At 37.7% G+C, this 16,854-nt stretch overlaps 1 protein-coding gene and 1 non-coding gene across 4 annotated transcripts in view; one reads left to right on the top strand and one right to left on the bottom strand.

Moving 5' to 3' along the window:
* Positions 1 to 16,854, bottom strand: part of LOC134753392 (segmentation protein cap'n'collar-like) — a 169,695-nt gene that overhangs the window by 108,766 nt on the left and 44,075 nt on the right. For 2 of the 3 annotated variants that reach the window (XM_063689279.1, XM_063689280.1), the window contains exon 2: positions 13,345 to 14,770. The exons of the other annotated variant lie outside the window; for it this stretch is intronic. In XM_063689279.1, coding sequence (XP_063545349.1) covers positions 13,345 to 14,496 — 1,152 coding nt within the window. In that variant the 5' untranslated portion in view covers positions 14,497 to 14,770. The remainder of the gene's footprint in view (positions 1 to 13,344; positions 14,771 to 16,854) is intronic. 3 annotated transcript variants of the gene reach the window in all.
* On the top strand, positions 16,094 to 16,165 carry Trnat-cgu (transfer RNA threonine (anticodon CGU)). The gene has a single exon. It is a non-coding gene; the product is annotated as a tRNA-Thr (tRNA).

The following is a 16,854-nucleotide window of genomic DNA, read 5'->3' as shown; positions in this document are numbered from 1 at the left end:
TTTTTAGGTAGAAATATTTGTTATGGTACGGTAATTTACAGTGAAGTAACTGCAAAAATATTTGACTTTTGATTAGAAATAAAACTTTACCTGTGTGTGTAGATCCATTTATTCATTTTCCATTCCATTATCTACCGTATAGCCAGCAGCACTTTGGGTATTATCCCTACTATTATTGACCGAGCGTCAGCGAAGGTCTCCGTTTCAGCTTGGGAAAAAATGTCCGGATGTTCTGCTCCGCAATTCTCAACCGATGATCTTGAAATTTTATGAGCAAGTTCGGTAGTTAGATAGATTTTTTGTAATTTGGAAGAAGTTCAAAATGGGGGAAATTGGCATAAATAACTTAAGCGCCAGTAGCGTCTATGTTACTTAAGAATAAGATCATTGTGAGTTCGCTAGAATGACAACGAAATATGTTAATTTTTTAAAGCATATCGCGAGGTCTACAGCTCAGAGAAACTAGTTATAAATGCGAAAGTAACCTTGTCCGTCTGTCTGTTACCTCTTCACGCTAAACATCTGCACCGATTTAAAATTGAAATTATAAGTTTGGAGATAGTTTGAAGCTAGAAGATGAATTTTCTTCTATCCCTAGAAGAAAATCTCATACTAAATGCAACGCTATTAACTTTGCAACTCTGACCTAACTCTGACCACGCTACCTTTGCACAAACTTGGCAGTAAGAACGCATAAATCGCAAAAATATCCCTATAAGCTCCATACTTGACGTAGTATTTGGGCATTTTTTCTGTAGTGATTGATGCACTGGACTTTTTTTCAACATAGGTAAATGTAATCACGAGCTCCTTCGTTCCTACTAGGAGGATAAAAGCGTCCCAAGTTTTATTTTTCCATTCCGTTACCAACGGTGGTTTTCCGTTACCATTTTTCAAACACTATGCACGGCCGAGTACGGCGGTAACAAAATGGAAAGTACGTAAAAATGTATGAAAATTTTAAGACATTGTTTCTTTCCTAGGAGCATGGAATAAGCTCATGATTCTGGGCACAAATAACATTAACTTTACATATCCTAAAAAAAAGTCCAGTGCATCACTAAAGAAAAAATGCCCATTTAGTAATTTGGTATGAAAACTTAGCGTGCTCCGACTCTATTGAGTTAACAGAGATAATTAAAGGTTCCCTCCTCTCTTACGGAACCCTAACGCGATGGTATCACGTCGCAGCGGGGCCCCGAGGTCCCGAGATAATCCGCCGCGCTTTTTGTGCGGGTTGGGGGCTTGTGTGTTACATGTACATAGGCTTTCATGTACTGGTCATGTACTGGCGATGTCAATGCGTAGGTATTTATATGTATACAGTTAGTTACGAATGTTATGATCGGTTTTTTATACACGGTGGCTAAGATGCATAAAGTCTAAGGAAGAAACATGCCTCGGAAATCAATAAAAATTGATTCTCGCTCAGATGGCGCGATTGCAATAATTATTTATATATGATTTTGACCCATGTTCTTTCACTGATATGCGTTAAAATTGTTAAATAACAACCGAAACCGTCAACGCCATCTATTTGAGAGTAGGCCAAAGTTAGTTGCGCCATCTGTTCGAGAATCAAATTTTCTTGATTTTCGAGGCACGTTTTTCCTTAGACTGTATCCAGCTATCTTTGTTTGTACTTAATCAACCATATCAACGACATCTAACATATGCAAACTTTGATTAAAACGCCATCTCTGAACTTATTGTAATAACTAAGTGAATATTAATAAAAGCGCCATCTATTACAAATATGATACAACACGATGAAACCTACTTGCACTACGAGCTGAACCAAATTCAAAACTACGAGCTCAGTCGCTAACAAACGCCGCTACTCAACGCTAGAGGGCACTAACACTGGCGCTAAGAATGTTAACATCAAACATCGTTAGAGGGCGCTGTAAAGCCTAGAAGCATAAGGTACTTCGATAATTATTATGTAAATTTTGCGTTTCACGTGGAGCATTAAGCTATAAGATAATTAAAGAAATATACATACTAGAAACAAGATAATATACAAGACGCCATCTTTATACGAACGAACATTCACCTCTGCGATAAATGAAAGTATAAATAAACAAGTATAAACTTCACTAAATGGCAAAAACAATGTGTTGCTTGGTACGCAGATACGAATTTACTATTATTTGAATGTAATTTACAAGTTTAGTGTAGTGATTTAAAATACGTCGTATTGTTTTAAACAATTTATGTACCTACCAACTTAAACAAAGTTGTCAAACAATTGTCGCAGTGTGTAGTATTCGTAGTTGAATTCGGGCAATTTCGAATTATAAATGGACTATAAACTCTAATATTCGAATTATAAGTGAATTTCGGAAAAACGATTCGAACGTTCACCGAATTCATCTTACTTATAAATTATAATATAACTATAACTAAGGGTTAGAAACGTGTATGTGACATGAATATCAATAAAAATATATTAAATATAATTTATTAGCAAATTACTATCGCAAGCCCCACACTTGTTTTTTTACTACCCATAAAATTGCTACATTTTCCTGCATTTTCATGTATCTAACCTTATCATACGTAACTTTGTCGATGTTGATTTGGGACAAGGCTAACAAGCATCACATTTTAGAATTTTCCATTGAAGTCTTCAAATTACAAATTCAAAATATCCAAGCAAGCTTCGGAAGATCATCACCAGATGGCGTTGTATACAGCTCCTCAACCAGACTAGACTTCCAGAACATGCAACAATAAACTACATGTAACCACGGCGCCACTATCAAACAATTACAAAAAATATCGTGTGAACAATGTTCAGTTCCAAAGTTTTCCGCACGCATAGATACATTTGTACAATTCCTAGTACAATCACCATACCTCCAAGCGCAGCGCCACTGTCGCACATTAATCGTTTAAATGTATGGTGTAGCGTTAGTTCCAAATTTGGCCGCATGTAAAATAAACTGTAAATTTTCGGGAGGTCGGATGCGGTCATTCGGTCAAGGCTATGCAAGGTTGTTCGCAATTGAAATAAGAGTAAATATAGACGTCGGGTGTCGGGTGCCTACTTGATAAGAAAACGCTGTTATTTTAGTCTAAAATACTTTAAGCTAAAGCCGCTTTGAGCTCAAACTGGTGATCTTGAGCTCATTTTGTGTGAATCATGATAATTTCACAATATTGTTTATTACGGGCTTGGAAGTGTTATAAAACACTCAGTTTTAGGACCACTTGTGCACTTAATTGCAGAATTTTGTCTCAATCATGTTCGCAATTATTAAAAAACACGTAAAATGGAACAAATGTTATTTATAATTTATAAGGCTGTTGGTTGAATCGGTAAAATCTAGGTCACTGCGGCGTCGACATCATATACGGGTTTTTAGCACATGCAGGTTGGCCAACATAAACAAAATACCTTCACATTAATAAAAGTTGAGTTTCCCTTAAGTTGAGCAGTTTCTGTTTATATTTATATGTTTTCTCAATATTAAAATTTAAAACGAAGGGTGTCATTTAGAAGCAAAGATAGATATAACTCCGTAATAGATGGATACAGTCTAAGGAAAAAACGTGCCTCGAAAATCACGAAAATTTGATTCTCGTTCAGAGGGCGCTACTAGTTTTGGCCTACAGTCGTATAGATGGCGTTGACGGTTTCGTTTGTTATTTAACAATTTTAACGCATATCAGTGAAAGAACATGGGTCAAAATCATAAAAATAATTAATGCAAATAAAAAAAATCATTTATCTATATTTAAATACATTCTATCGTATTTTTATAAATCTTCATTTTTAGTTTTAAAGTGTGTCGACATATGGCAGTAAATTTACTGGGGTTACAAAATTTACTATGACAGTACCGCTCTAGTATAAGTTACTCTATGTTTAGAAGTAAAAAGTTTAAAAACGTAAACCCACGTACAAACGTATGCAATGCGTATGATCTTTGTACCCTGATATTTGTATGCTTGGAAACATAGTTGGCATAGTTACGCAACTGTGTGTGTTCCCCAGCATACAAATTTCAGGTTCGGATTGTCAAAACCAAGGGCCTGACACTCTTTGATAGAGAAAGATAGTCTTATTGCGATTCCTATAAGAGGAAAGAGAAAATAGTGTCATGCTTTGTCCTTATCACCGACCGGGTGGCAATGCCACCGTGGCATCATAGGTGGCGATGGCGAAATACCGAAATTTATAAGAGTGAAAGAGAAAAAATCCTATGCTGCCCAAGATTTATATGAATATTCTTTCTCTTACCCCCGGTCGCTCGGTGGCACGTCTATAACTACTTGTATATACTATGTCTATATATGGTCGAAACGCATTGCGTACGTTGTCTACGTGTACTCAGTCCCTGTAGTGTCACACTAATGTGGAAGAGTGATAGAGAGATGACTACGCTACGGAGCGGTAACGATTGGCACGTTACGTTGGCTACGTACTCTGGGTGCCTAGCCAAGATGCCCATCATTCGCACCGTAGCGAACGATGTCATCGTGTGGTCATCTCTCTATACTCTTCCATTTCCGCAATATAAAAAATATTTATTACTAGCTTTTGCCCGCGACTTCGTCTGCGTGGACTTAGTAACCCCAGCTAGAGTAAGAATAGCGCCTGGAGAAAGTCTTATAGCAATCATTCAATTTGAGCATAATATGCACACAAATATTAGGCAACTCATTAATTATCTCAATTCCACCATGATTCCACCCCGCTTTTCACCATCTTAAGGGATGATTTTCGGGATAAAAACTATCCTATGTCCTTCCCCGGAACTCAAACTATACCTACGCCAAATTTCAACTAAATTGGTTCAGCGGTTTAAGCGTGAAGAGGTAACACACAGACAGACAGACTTTCGCATTTATAATACTAGCTTTTGCCCGCGACTTCGTCTGCGTGGAATTAGTAATTTGGGTATTTTTTACACCCTTAAGGGATGATTTCGGAGGTAAAAGTTGTTCTATATCATTAACCACAGCTCAAACTATCCCCATACCAAGTTTCATCTAAATCGGTTCAGCGGTTATTGATTCCCCATACAAATTTCCACCCCCCTTTTCACCCCCTTGAGGGGTGAGTTCTGGGATAAAAAGTATTCTATGTCCTTCCCCGGGACGTAAAATTTCAACTAAATCGGTTCAGCGGTTTAGGCGTGAAGAGGTAACACACAGACAGACAGACAGACAGACAGACTTTCGCATTTATAATATTAGTATGGATTAAGTATGCATAGTAAAAGTTGCTCAGTATAATCCCAAAACCTCCCTGGCAACGGAAATGCATTTATTTTTTTAGCCACCGTATATACAATAATAGATATAGCTTCAAATAACGCGCATGCATGGTGACTCACTAATTTATCTACATAGCACGCGATCGACGAGTGATAGCGATACGATAAGAGGTCAAATCGATAGTAGTACGATTAGTACGTAATCAATTACGTTTGTTAGTGTAACGACTAACTATCGCTACACCTTATAAAACTCAACCTCAATATTCAAGTCGAAAGAAAGTCTTGCAAACAGCCATTATACGACTATTTTGTTGAATGAACCGCTTTTACTCAGCAATTGTGCTGTAAGAACCAGGGGTCGGAAACCGGTATTTGCTCCATACAAAAATACCGGTATTATTACGTTCTTTTTCGTTCTTTTGTTTATAATATCATTTTTAATGGGACGTTTTAATAATGCAAATTTGTTTCCTAAATACATGATTCAGTCCTACGTAATGAGCATAAAAAAATTCAAAATATTGGGCTATTTCGGGGTTTTTAAAAAATACCGGTTCCGAGCCCTGGTAAGAACTGAATGTCGAAAAATGGCGCTATAAAAGCTGTTTTGATGACAAATTAGCAATTTGATTACCTTTGTACAACCTTCATACGACATATCAGTCGTAAGAGGGCGATTGAGAGATACCTTTATACAATTATCGAGTAAAAGCGATATGAGTTGGTCGAGAGCACGTTTACTCGACAAGTTTATGCGATAAAAGCGTTCAATATTAAACAGTCGAGAGAGTTGCTTTTATACGGCTTTTTGATAACGAGACATCTATCATACGACTGTTTTTCGACCTAGTCGAAAGAGTGAAGCTTACTCGACTTAGTTTGGTAGTTGGGACAATTGTCAGCATGTTGCAATAAGCGCCTGTATATATATGTAAAAAAATAAACGATATCGTTTACTTTTTTAATGTGGCCATACTTTGCTTTGACCTGTCACTTTTGTCTGTGTCACACGTCATACGTCATACGTCAAAATTGTGAAGTGAGGTTATGTACTTAGATTGCAATGCCGCTTTAAACTATCGCCGTTATAATTTTGTAATTTGTTATTGAGAAAGGAGTGACTGAAGCAGGAACAAACTTTAAATGTCGTTTCTTTGTTTACAGGTCGGTATTGTTAGTATTAGTACATACAGTGTGGGTTAAAATTAAACCGTGTATTATAAAATAATAAATCTTTGTTTACAGAGCAACACATGAAGTTATTCTTTGTTCCAATCCATATCAACAAGTGAAATCATCTTATATATATTTAGTGAACGTACGGAGTCTACAGGTTGCCCTTAGCGGCAGCCATCTTTGTTTACAACTCTATTTCCGGACGCCACGTGGGCACGTGCACTAAATATGAGTTTGGCAAATTGGCAATAAAACTAACACTATACAATTTACGGCAATATTTATTACAGCAAATTGATCTGTGGAACACGTGTGAAGGGCAGCAAAGATAGATATAACTCCGTAATAGATGGATACAGTCTAAGGAAAAAACGTGCCTCGAAAATCACGAAAATTTGATTCTCGATCAGATGGCGCCACTAGTTTTGGCCTACTCTCGTATAGAGGGCGTTGACTGTTTCGTTTGTTATTTATAATTTTAACGCATACCAATGAAAGAACATGGGTCAAAATCATATAAAAATAATTAATGCAAATAAAAAAATCATTTATCCATATTTAAATACATTTTATCGTATTTTTATAAATCTTCATTTTTAGTTTTAAAGTGTGTCGATAGATGGCAGTGAATTTACTGTGGTTACGTTTTTTCCTTAAGACTGTATCCATCTATTACGGAGTTATATCTATCTTTGAGGGCAGTGCAGCCAGAGCACTGTAAACTAAAATACGACCCCCGATCTGAAAAACCGGCCAAGTGCGAGTCGGACTCGCGCACCGAGGGTTCCATACTAGTGTTTATTAATACAACACAAGCTTACAGTTTACATACCACGCTCACATGCTACACAACAAGATACAACAAGTATTTACAATATACAAAAAAAAAACATTACAAACGAGGTGCATCACTTAAAAACATATTATATTATACATATTATATTTTTTAGTATTTGTTGTTATAGCGGCAACAGAAATACATCATCTGTGAAAATTTCAATTGTCCAGCTATCACGGTTCATGAGATACAGCCTGGTGACAGACGGACAGCGGAGTCTTAGTAATAGCAAAGATAGATATAACTCGTAATAGATAGATACAGTCTAAGGTAAAAACGTGCCTCGAAAATCAAGAAAATTTGATTCTCGTTCAGAGGGCGCTACTAGTTTTGGCCTACAGTCGTATAGGTGGCGTTGACGGTTTCCTTTGTTATTTAACAATTTTAACGCATATCAGTGAAAGAACATGGGTCAAAATCATAAAAATAATTAATGCAAATAAAAAAAATCATTTATCTATATTTAAATACATTCTATCGTATTTTTATAAATCTTCATTTTTAGTTTTAAAGTGTGTCGACAGATGGCAGTGAATTTTGAATGGGGTTACAAAATTTACTATGACAGTACCGCTCTAGTATAAGTTACTCTATGGTAATAGGGTCCCGTTTTTACCCTTTGAGTACGGAACCCTAAAAACAGAATAATATAAATATTTAAGTGGGGCTCCCATACAACAAACGTGTTATTTTTTTCGTTTTTTGCATAATGGTACGGAACTTGGCCGGTTTTTTGTTTTGATTTTATGTATTTGTAAGAAAAGGATATAACAGAAATTAACTATGGGTTTGACTATGTGTACCGTGTACACACCACACATTTATCACTATTTTTCATAACCTATGTAAGACGGTAATGGAATAACAGAACGAAAACCTTACGGTTATTTTAGAACTCTTTTTTCTCCTATTAGGATCGAAAAAGCTCGTCTTTCCGAGTAGAGATAACACAAATCTTTAGGGGCATATGTGTAGTTGTGTACAATAAGTATGTCGGAAAAGCTAAGTGTCATAATGTCCATTGTCAATTAGTCGGAATTTAAGATAATGCCTCGATGTTAGAAAGTCCAAAAGTCCGGATGTTATGATGCCCCAATGTCAGAATGTCTTACACCAGGCCCCTATTTCACCACGGTGACAGGTGCGACAATTGTCGACATCACTGTTACTGACGTCACAGGCCTGCATAGGCTACGGTAACCGCTTACCATCGGACGGGCGGTGTGTTTGTTTGCCACCAACAGTTTAATTAAAAAACTCCATTATATAGCCAATAAATTATTATTATTTATTTATTTTGCGAAGCATATATATATCATGAAATTCCGACACAGAACTCATTTCCTGTCAAGTATTACCGAAGATTCTTATCTTGTGACAATTGTCATCATCATCGTCATAAACTTGCCTGTTTTTTGCCGATATAATATTTTTTTTCTTTTAAATAATACAATGATAGTGGCAAACAAGAATACGGCCCGCCCGATGGTAAACCGTAACCGTTGCCCATGGAGGCCTGTGACGTCAACAACAGTGATGTCGACAATTGTCGCACCGGTCACCGTGGTGAAATGCAATATCCAAAATGTCAATGGGTCCACAATGTCTACACCCTCTACAGGTCATATTTGTAATTAACCGTTTCATAAGCAAATTTAAAATGAAAATAATAATAATAATATTTAGCGTCATCTACACGCGTATGGGGTTCATAATTCATAATTCGTTTATTGTCTGTAGAACATGGGTATATACAATGATGGAACATAATGATATGGAATCACCATGGTTGTCACTGTTGTCAGTAGTCTTTACTGGACTGATACTAGTACTAGGTTACTGTAATGGAAGCAGACTCCCAAAAGTCCCAAAATCAATACGAAGGTAGAAGAGGGAGCATCGCTCGCGCCGTCTAGCCACGAACATTCACCTCCGGCCTTGTAGGGTACAGAATACCCGACTTTGTTTAATAAAGCGTTTAGGTGCAATTTTTTGAGCGATATGATACAGTCAAGTTTCAGTCGCTAATTTAAATTAAATGAGCATCGCTTCGCATCGCATAGGGACTATCATTCCACGCGAGAGATAGCATAAATGGGGCATTTTCTATGAAAAGGGACCATGTCGATGGCGCTAACGCCGCGCCGCACAGCTTCGCGCGGCATCGTATTTATATCGGAGCATCGTTAATAATGGCGTAAGCGCCATCGAAAATTTGTGGTATTTTCTATAAAAAGGGACCTTTCCCTTTTTATAGAAAATACCACAAATAAGTTTAAACCAAAAATTGTAAAACTCGTTATTGTTATGGTTTCGCGCGCGTAGCCAAATTCGCAATTAGCGTCAGTTTGGGGTTTTTAACCGGTCGTCGACTCCCGCGCAGCCTTTAATGCGCGTAGGCTTGGTGCCTTGAAATCATCGAGCACGCGTTAGAAGTTTTAGAACCTCCTTGATTTTTGAATTGCTCTGTGCGCTACAGAGCACGCAAATTCCCATGGCTCCGCCATTTTGAAAATTATCCAAAAATTACCTAATTCTTGAACCTGCTCATAAAATTTCACGAGAATCGGTTGAGAAATGCTTAGATGAGAGCATCCGGACATTCGAACACATTGTTCGCTTCACTCAGTCAACAACTATGCCCAACTATAGAACAAAACGTCGGAAAAAAGGTAAAATAATGAAATTTAATCGCTTTAGACCCGGTAATGACATTAATTATGTGTACAGTCGCCATCAGATATATCAGAGCGCCCGAGGTGCTCAAAATATCTGAACACGCACTCTAACACCTTGACAATAGAGGCGTGTTCAGATATTTGTGAGCACCTTGGGCGCTCCGATATATCTGATGGCGACTGTACAAAACGCGAGTTTATAGTTAGTTAAGTTTTACAATTTTAAGGAATTTCCGCAGACGGATTTGGCCGCATTACCTGAGGGTAATTAATAAATGCTTAGATTGCATAGCCTATTCCGATAGTGCAATACCTATATTATCACTACACCTCATATAACAAGTCCCCCGCCGCGTCTGTCTATGTGTATGTATGTTCGCAATGAATTAAAAACTAGTGAACGGATTTTCATGCTTAGAATAAATTTAAGTGGAAAAATTTCTTGGGTCAGACTTGAAATCTCGGCCTCTGGATACTCCAGCGCTCTGCCATCTGAGCCACCAAGACCTCATCCATAGCCAGCGAATCTTTCCACCATAGGGTCTAGGGGACAGCGCGCGACATCTATCGTAAGAGCATTACACTTCTTAAACGGTTACCGGAGTTTCAAGTCATATTGGAAATTTACCAGTTACGATGTGTGTAAGCCATATTAATTTGTGGTATTTTGTATAAAAAGGGACCTTATTGTCGATGGCGCTTACGCCATTATAAACGATGCTCCGATATAAATACAATGCCGCGCGACGCTGTGCGGCGTAAGCGCCTTCGACAATAAGGTCCCTTTTCATAGAAAATGCCCCATTTAATTTTTAACAAGCAGAAACGTCTGCGAACACTGCGAATGATGCTAGAATAAATTTAAGTAGAAAAAATACTGTTTGGGTGAGACTTGAACTCACGGCCTCTGGGTCGTTAAGAATTAATCTGTTAAGAATTAAATTGGATTTTCATGCGGTTTTCACCTATCAATAGAGTGATTCATGAGGAATGTTTTTGTGTAACCCGCGTGAAGCCGGGGCGGGTCGCTAGTCTATAAATGAACCAGGTGGTTAAGCCTTAAGCCTTACCGTATGCAAAACATATGTCACAGCAAGGTGAGCGGATCGATACCTAGTAAGGCCATGGTGGCGATGTAGGTCACAAGTCACAACTGGTAGGTGTGTGCGTTGGAGGGTCTGCCATCTTGTGGCCTGTATCGGAAACATAAAATGGTATATTGACACTTCACGCCTAAGCAAGTGCCCTCTACAGTTCACGCAAAGATAGATATAACTCCGTAATAGATGGATATAAATAGTCTAAGGAAAAACCGTGCCTCGAAAATCAAGAAAATTTGATTCTCGATCAGATGGCGCCACTACCTTTGGCCTACACTCGTATAGATAGCGTTGACGGTTTCGTTCGTTATTTAACATTTTTAACGCATATCAGTGAAAGAACATGGGTCAAAATAATATAAAAATAATTAATGCAAATATTGCAAATAAAAAAAATCATTTATCCATATATAAATAAATTTTTTGATATTTTTATTTTTTAGTTTTAATCGTGTTTCGCATCGTAATAGATGGCAGTGAATTTACTGTGGCTTCAAAATTTACTATGACAGTACCGCTCTATCCTATTATATCCTCTTTGCTAATGTTATAAATGCGAAAGTGTGTCTCTCTGTCTGGCTGTCTGTTACCTCTTCACGCTTAAACTGCTGAACCGATTTAGTTGAAATTTGGTATAGGTACAGTAGATATTTTAAGTCCCGGGGAAGGACAAGAACACCAAGGGGGTGAAAAGGGGGTTGGAAATTTGTATGGGGAATCAATAACCGCTATACCGATTGAGATGAAACTTGGTATGGGGATAGTTTGAGCTGTGGGAAAGTATATAGAATAATTTTTATCCCCGAAATCATTCCTTAAGGGTGTAAAAATGGGGGGGGGGGGGATTTATAGAGTGAATCAATTTGGGGGTGAGTTTAAAAGACTATTTGTTTAAAAATTAAGGAACCCAAATTACTAATTCCACGGAGACGAAGTCGCGGGCAAAAGCTAGTAAGTAGTAGGTCCATAAATGTATCGAATAAGTTACTCGCAAAACTAAAAAAAAACCGGCCAAGTGCGAGTCGGACTCGCGCACGAAGGGTTCCGTACCATTACGCAAAAAAACGGCAAAAAATCACGTTTGTTGTATGGGAGCCCCACTTGAATATTTATTTTATTCTGTTTTTTTTTTGTATTTGTTGTTATAGCGGCAACAGAAATACATCATCTGTGAAAATTTCAACTGTCTAGCTATCACGGTTCGTGAGATACAGCCTGGTGACAGACGGACAGACAGACAGACAGAGAGACAGCGGAGTCTTAGTAAGTCGCCTTATGGTGTAAAGACCAAGAGGGTAGCTATGTAGGTCATTGGCATAGTCATGTATGTCATTGATCAAGTATCTCTTTCTAATAAGTGTGTGTAAGGGAGAAGGGTGCTAGGCCGATATTATATATGGCATGTTGCTTGAAAACCCGGACAAGTGCGAGTCGGACTCGCTCCGAAGGTTCCGTACATTTTAGTATTTGTTGTTGTAGCAGCAACAGAAATACATCATCTGTGAAAACTTCAACTGTCTAGCTATCACGGTTCATGAGATACAGCCTGGTGATAGACAGACAGACGGACAGACGGAGTCTTAGTAATAAGGTCCCGTTTTTACCCTTTGGGTACGGAACCCTAAAAAAGAACTCGCTAAACCCAATTCGAATCGTACGATCTAAATTATTCATACCAACGCAAAGGTGTCAAATGTTAAACGTACTTTACAATTATAATATCGCACAACCATCATTTCAACAACAAAAACGGAAAAACAATTCCATAGCGCTCAAAATAAGGTTCATTATACCTAGATTTATACGTAGATTTCTAATAAAACTTGAGAATTTCGAAAAGCCAAAAAATACGCAGTACTAATGCATTTACGAAACGAAATAGACATCTTCTCATTTGAATAACGTGTACTTTCAACCAAAAAATAGAAATCGAATTTCGAATAAAAAGATGTTCGATGTTTAAAATTTATCACTTGTTAAAACGAATTTGCATGAAAACATTATTATTTGACTGTATTTAAAATAAATTATTTTAAATTTTAAACCATGTATGAAATAAAGCACCAGAAGATTAATAGAGAAACGTAGCAGTTATTTTTAGACAATTTATATTACCCGTATAAAACTATAAATAGTAGGTAATTTGATTGTGACGTCACATGTTAGTGTTTCATATGAATTCCATAGTAGCAAAATCGTTTTGACAATTCGAAAAAAGAAATTGATTTGACTAGTGGTCAAATACCCTATTGCGGCGTTCATTCAATTACGAACCTAAATCCAACGACACAAAGTTAGTTTTCAATTACGCTAAAACTCACCTCTTGCGTGAGCTCGTCTCCACTGTGATGCCCCTCATCAGGCTCCAGCTTCACGTTCGGCGGCGGCGACGCCACATCCATCTCACTCACACCACTGGAACTAGCCGACGTGAAACTCGTGCTGGCTCGCTCCCTCTTCACGTTCAACACTAGCTCGTCATCGTCAAACATCGGCTGATACACTTCGGAATCTAAAGGCGTGTTTTCCATGAGATACTGTTCTAGGTTATCCTGCTGCTGTTTCACATCTAGATATTCCAAGTTTCTCAGTTCTTTTACGTCTTCGAAAATGTCGCCATAGTCTTGAAGATCAGCAACGTTTTGGTCAAATACAGAGTTAGGGTCACCGAATTGGAATTTATCTGCTTTAGCTGTGAAGTAAGGAACGTATTCGTCCATAGCATTATCATCGTACAGGTCTTCCTGTTCCTTCTTAACTCTGACCTCCAACACATCTTCGGGTTCCTTTTTGATCTGCATCTCTTCAGATTGGAAGAAGTCGTTGACATCAAAAGTGCGTGTCGCTATTTCTTCAAAGATGTCCGCTTCCGCTCTCCTGCTAGACGTTTCATCGAAAGCTTCCAAGACATCAACTTTTGTGTCTTCTTCATCAGAAGCATCAGGTTTCGTGTGTTCTGCTTCTTCTGTTCTGTTGTTAAAATAGTCAGCGGAGAGTGTGACGACGACGTCAGGTGTTTCTCTCTCTACGTCCTCAACTTTGACCTCTTGTGCGACATTGTCGTCGGCGGACACGCCGTCGCTCGTGTCGTTCGCCGCCGCGAGCTCGGGTACTACTGTGTCGGTCGCCACATTATTCACTAAGTATGTATGCAAAACAGGCCCCCGATTATTCCACTGTATATTGTTTTCGCTGAACGAACTCCCGTATCGACCTAGCGAGTTCAATTCCTCGAAAAGTTGTGTTTCGTAGTTGATCAGTATGTTGTCTAGAGATTTCGGGTGGACGAATCTTGGTCTGATGAGAGTTCTCGCTTCCTGGTCTCCCCAGTCGGATCCATTGGAGATGTGGAGCCCAGCTAAGAGCTGCTGAGTCTCCGATTCTAAATAGTCGTTCGGATCCACTTTGAGAAGACTCAAGACTAGAGCCAGACGAAGCAACTCGTCACCGTACAGTTTCTTTAACGCGATCATGGTTTCTTTTGCAAGTTTCCGTATTAAAAAGTTTATCAGTCTTAAGCTTGAGCACTATAAATACTGTGAGATCATTGTTATATTATACTTTATTAAAAACTAACGGCAAGTCCTTTTTTTTCTATCTTCTCTCCTCCTTTTGCGTTTGTCCGGTGACATCTTGCGTCACTCACTTGACGGTTCTCGCGTCTGTCACTGTAACCGCCATGTTGGAATACATCACTGAATCACTGAGTTAGTTATTCTGGTATGGCGCCAGAAAATTGGGAGGTTTCTGGGAAACGAACAACGATGGCCATGGAGTCTCTTTGCAAGAACAATAGTGCGTAATTAAATTGATTACAGTAAATTATATTTGATAATTATAATCGATTTAACCTAATTACAATTGACCTAATCAACAAGAATAGTGTTGTTTATAGTTATGAATTTCCTCAAATGATTTTTACGCCTAAGACCCTAATCTGTTAAGCAAAAGCCATTGTTTCTTTTTAGCGATCGGTCAGCTCCCGTAAGTCCCGTATTAGGCACGTGGCAAAACAACAATGTCTTTTAAGCAAGGAACTTTTAATTAAATTCTTCATCATTTGTCGAAGTAAGAAGAAATCGATGGTCAATATAAAAACGTACGTTATCTACCATTGTTTTTATTTTGTCAGTATAGAATGAAACGCTTAGCATATCGGTTATTTTGTAAAGTATACAGTCACTACCACGGAGCGGCGAAGATGCTCAAAAATATCTGATTTTAATATCTTGATTACAATATTGTTCAGGTATTTGTATATATACCCACCTTGGCCGCCCCGATCTATCTGATGGTTATTTCTGATCTATCAGAAAACGTATACCTTTTCTAGTACTTCTTTTTAAAAGCCACAGTTTTTCTACATCAATAAAAGTAAAATACTGTCTTTTCTAGAATTAACTTTTGGTAAATTTCATTTCAAACCTTTACTTATACTGCTGATTTTAAAAGTAAGTTTAATGAACTCCATTTTTATTAATAGATATGTGCAAACATGTTGCTTACGATGATTTCATTCACCGAAACAAGAAACAAAAAACCGGACAAGTGCGAATCGGACTCGCCCAGAGGGTACCGTACAAATTAAATTTTTAGTATTTGTTGTTTAATTATAGCGGCATCAGAAATACATCATTTGTGGAAATTTTAACTGTCTACATCACGGTTCATGAGATACAGCCTGGTGACAGACAGAAGTCGGACAGTAGATTCTTAGTAACAGGGTTCCGTTTTTACCCTTTGGATACGGAACCGTAAAAACATCTTCATGCAAAAGTTCATTGGAACTGCGCCAGGACTGTACTCCGAATACTCTGAATCCACGACTCTAAATATTTACAGAACTTTTTACCCAATGTAATAATATTTTACAAAACTTATGAGGTTATTATGACTAATTTAACCGTTTATAACACTTAGATAGATAGATGTATTTATTTATTGGAAATTGCATAAAAATATCACAAATTCAACTCGGGAACAAATCAAATTAATTAATGATATCAGAGGCGCCTAGCATTTCAATTCAAAGATAGCATACACCAGGGAATTTTGGACGGGTACCGCCGTGGCCGGGTGGTCTAGTGGTCAGGACGTTAGCCGCGTAAGCTGAAGACGCGGGTTCGATTCCCGCCTCGGCCACCGGTGGACTTTTCGTCACTTTTTTTTTGGTGTATGATATCTATTTCAGTTTATAATATCATTAATTCACAAAAAGATCGTCAAATGTTTCTTATTCAGAATTTTTAGGACTTTAAAGAGGCGATGGGGCTTGAATCGTGTTTTTTTTATCTGATTCGTTAAAGATTTTTGCCTTTATTTATTTTTCTAGTTACTGGAAAATATTTATTTCTAAGAAATGAAAAACCGGTTTCATGTTGTCATGAAACCGGTTAGTTAGGTTACGGGTTAGTTATAGCGTGACAACCTATAACCGGTTACGAATAGAAAATAAAGACCGGTTTTGCATCCCCTGTAAAATTATGTATTATTTTGTTGCTTACGTTACATTACATTTAATTTAAAGTACAAATATGTCAATTAATTTTACAATTGTGAGCCTTATCATATTAATAAGTATTGTTACATTAAAATTATTTTTTGGATGTCAATTAAATTATATATTGTAGAAGTCATTCAGACTGTAAAAGGCATGGGTAATTTGATCTTTAAGACGATTTAGGGGGGAGGATGTCGAGCATATCTTATTTGTTCTTACAAGGGGGAGGGTTCATATTTCTTACGTAAGATCACAAAGATGAGATTTTTTAATTTCTATGAACTTATGTCCTTTATTTTTTCTTTAGATTCTTACGTAATATAGGGGGGGG

This window comes from Cydia strobilella, chromosome 26 (assembly GCF_947568885.1).
Source record: "Cydia strobilella chromosome 26, ilCydStro3.1, whole genome shotgun sequence".
Classification (NCBI taxonomy): Eukaryota; Metazoa; Arthropoda; class Insecta; order Lepidoptera; family Tortricidae; genus Cydia; species Cydia strobilella.
The sequence above is the reverse complement of the archived record's forward strand: the minus strand, read 5'-3'. Positions and strand labels throughout refer to the sequence as shown.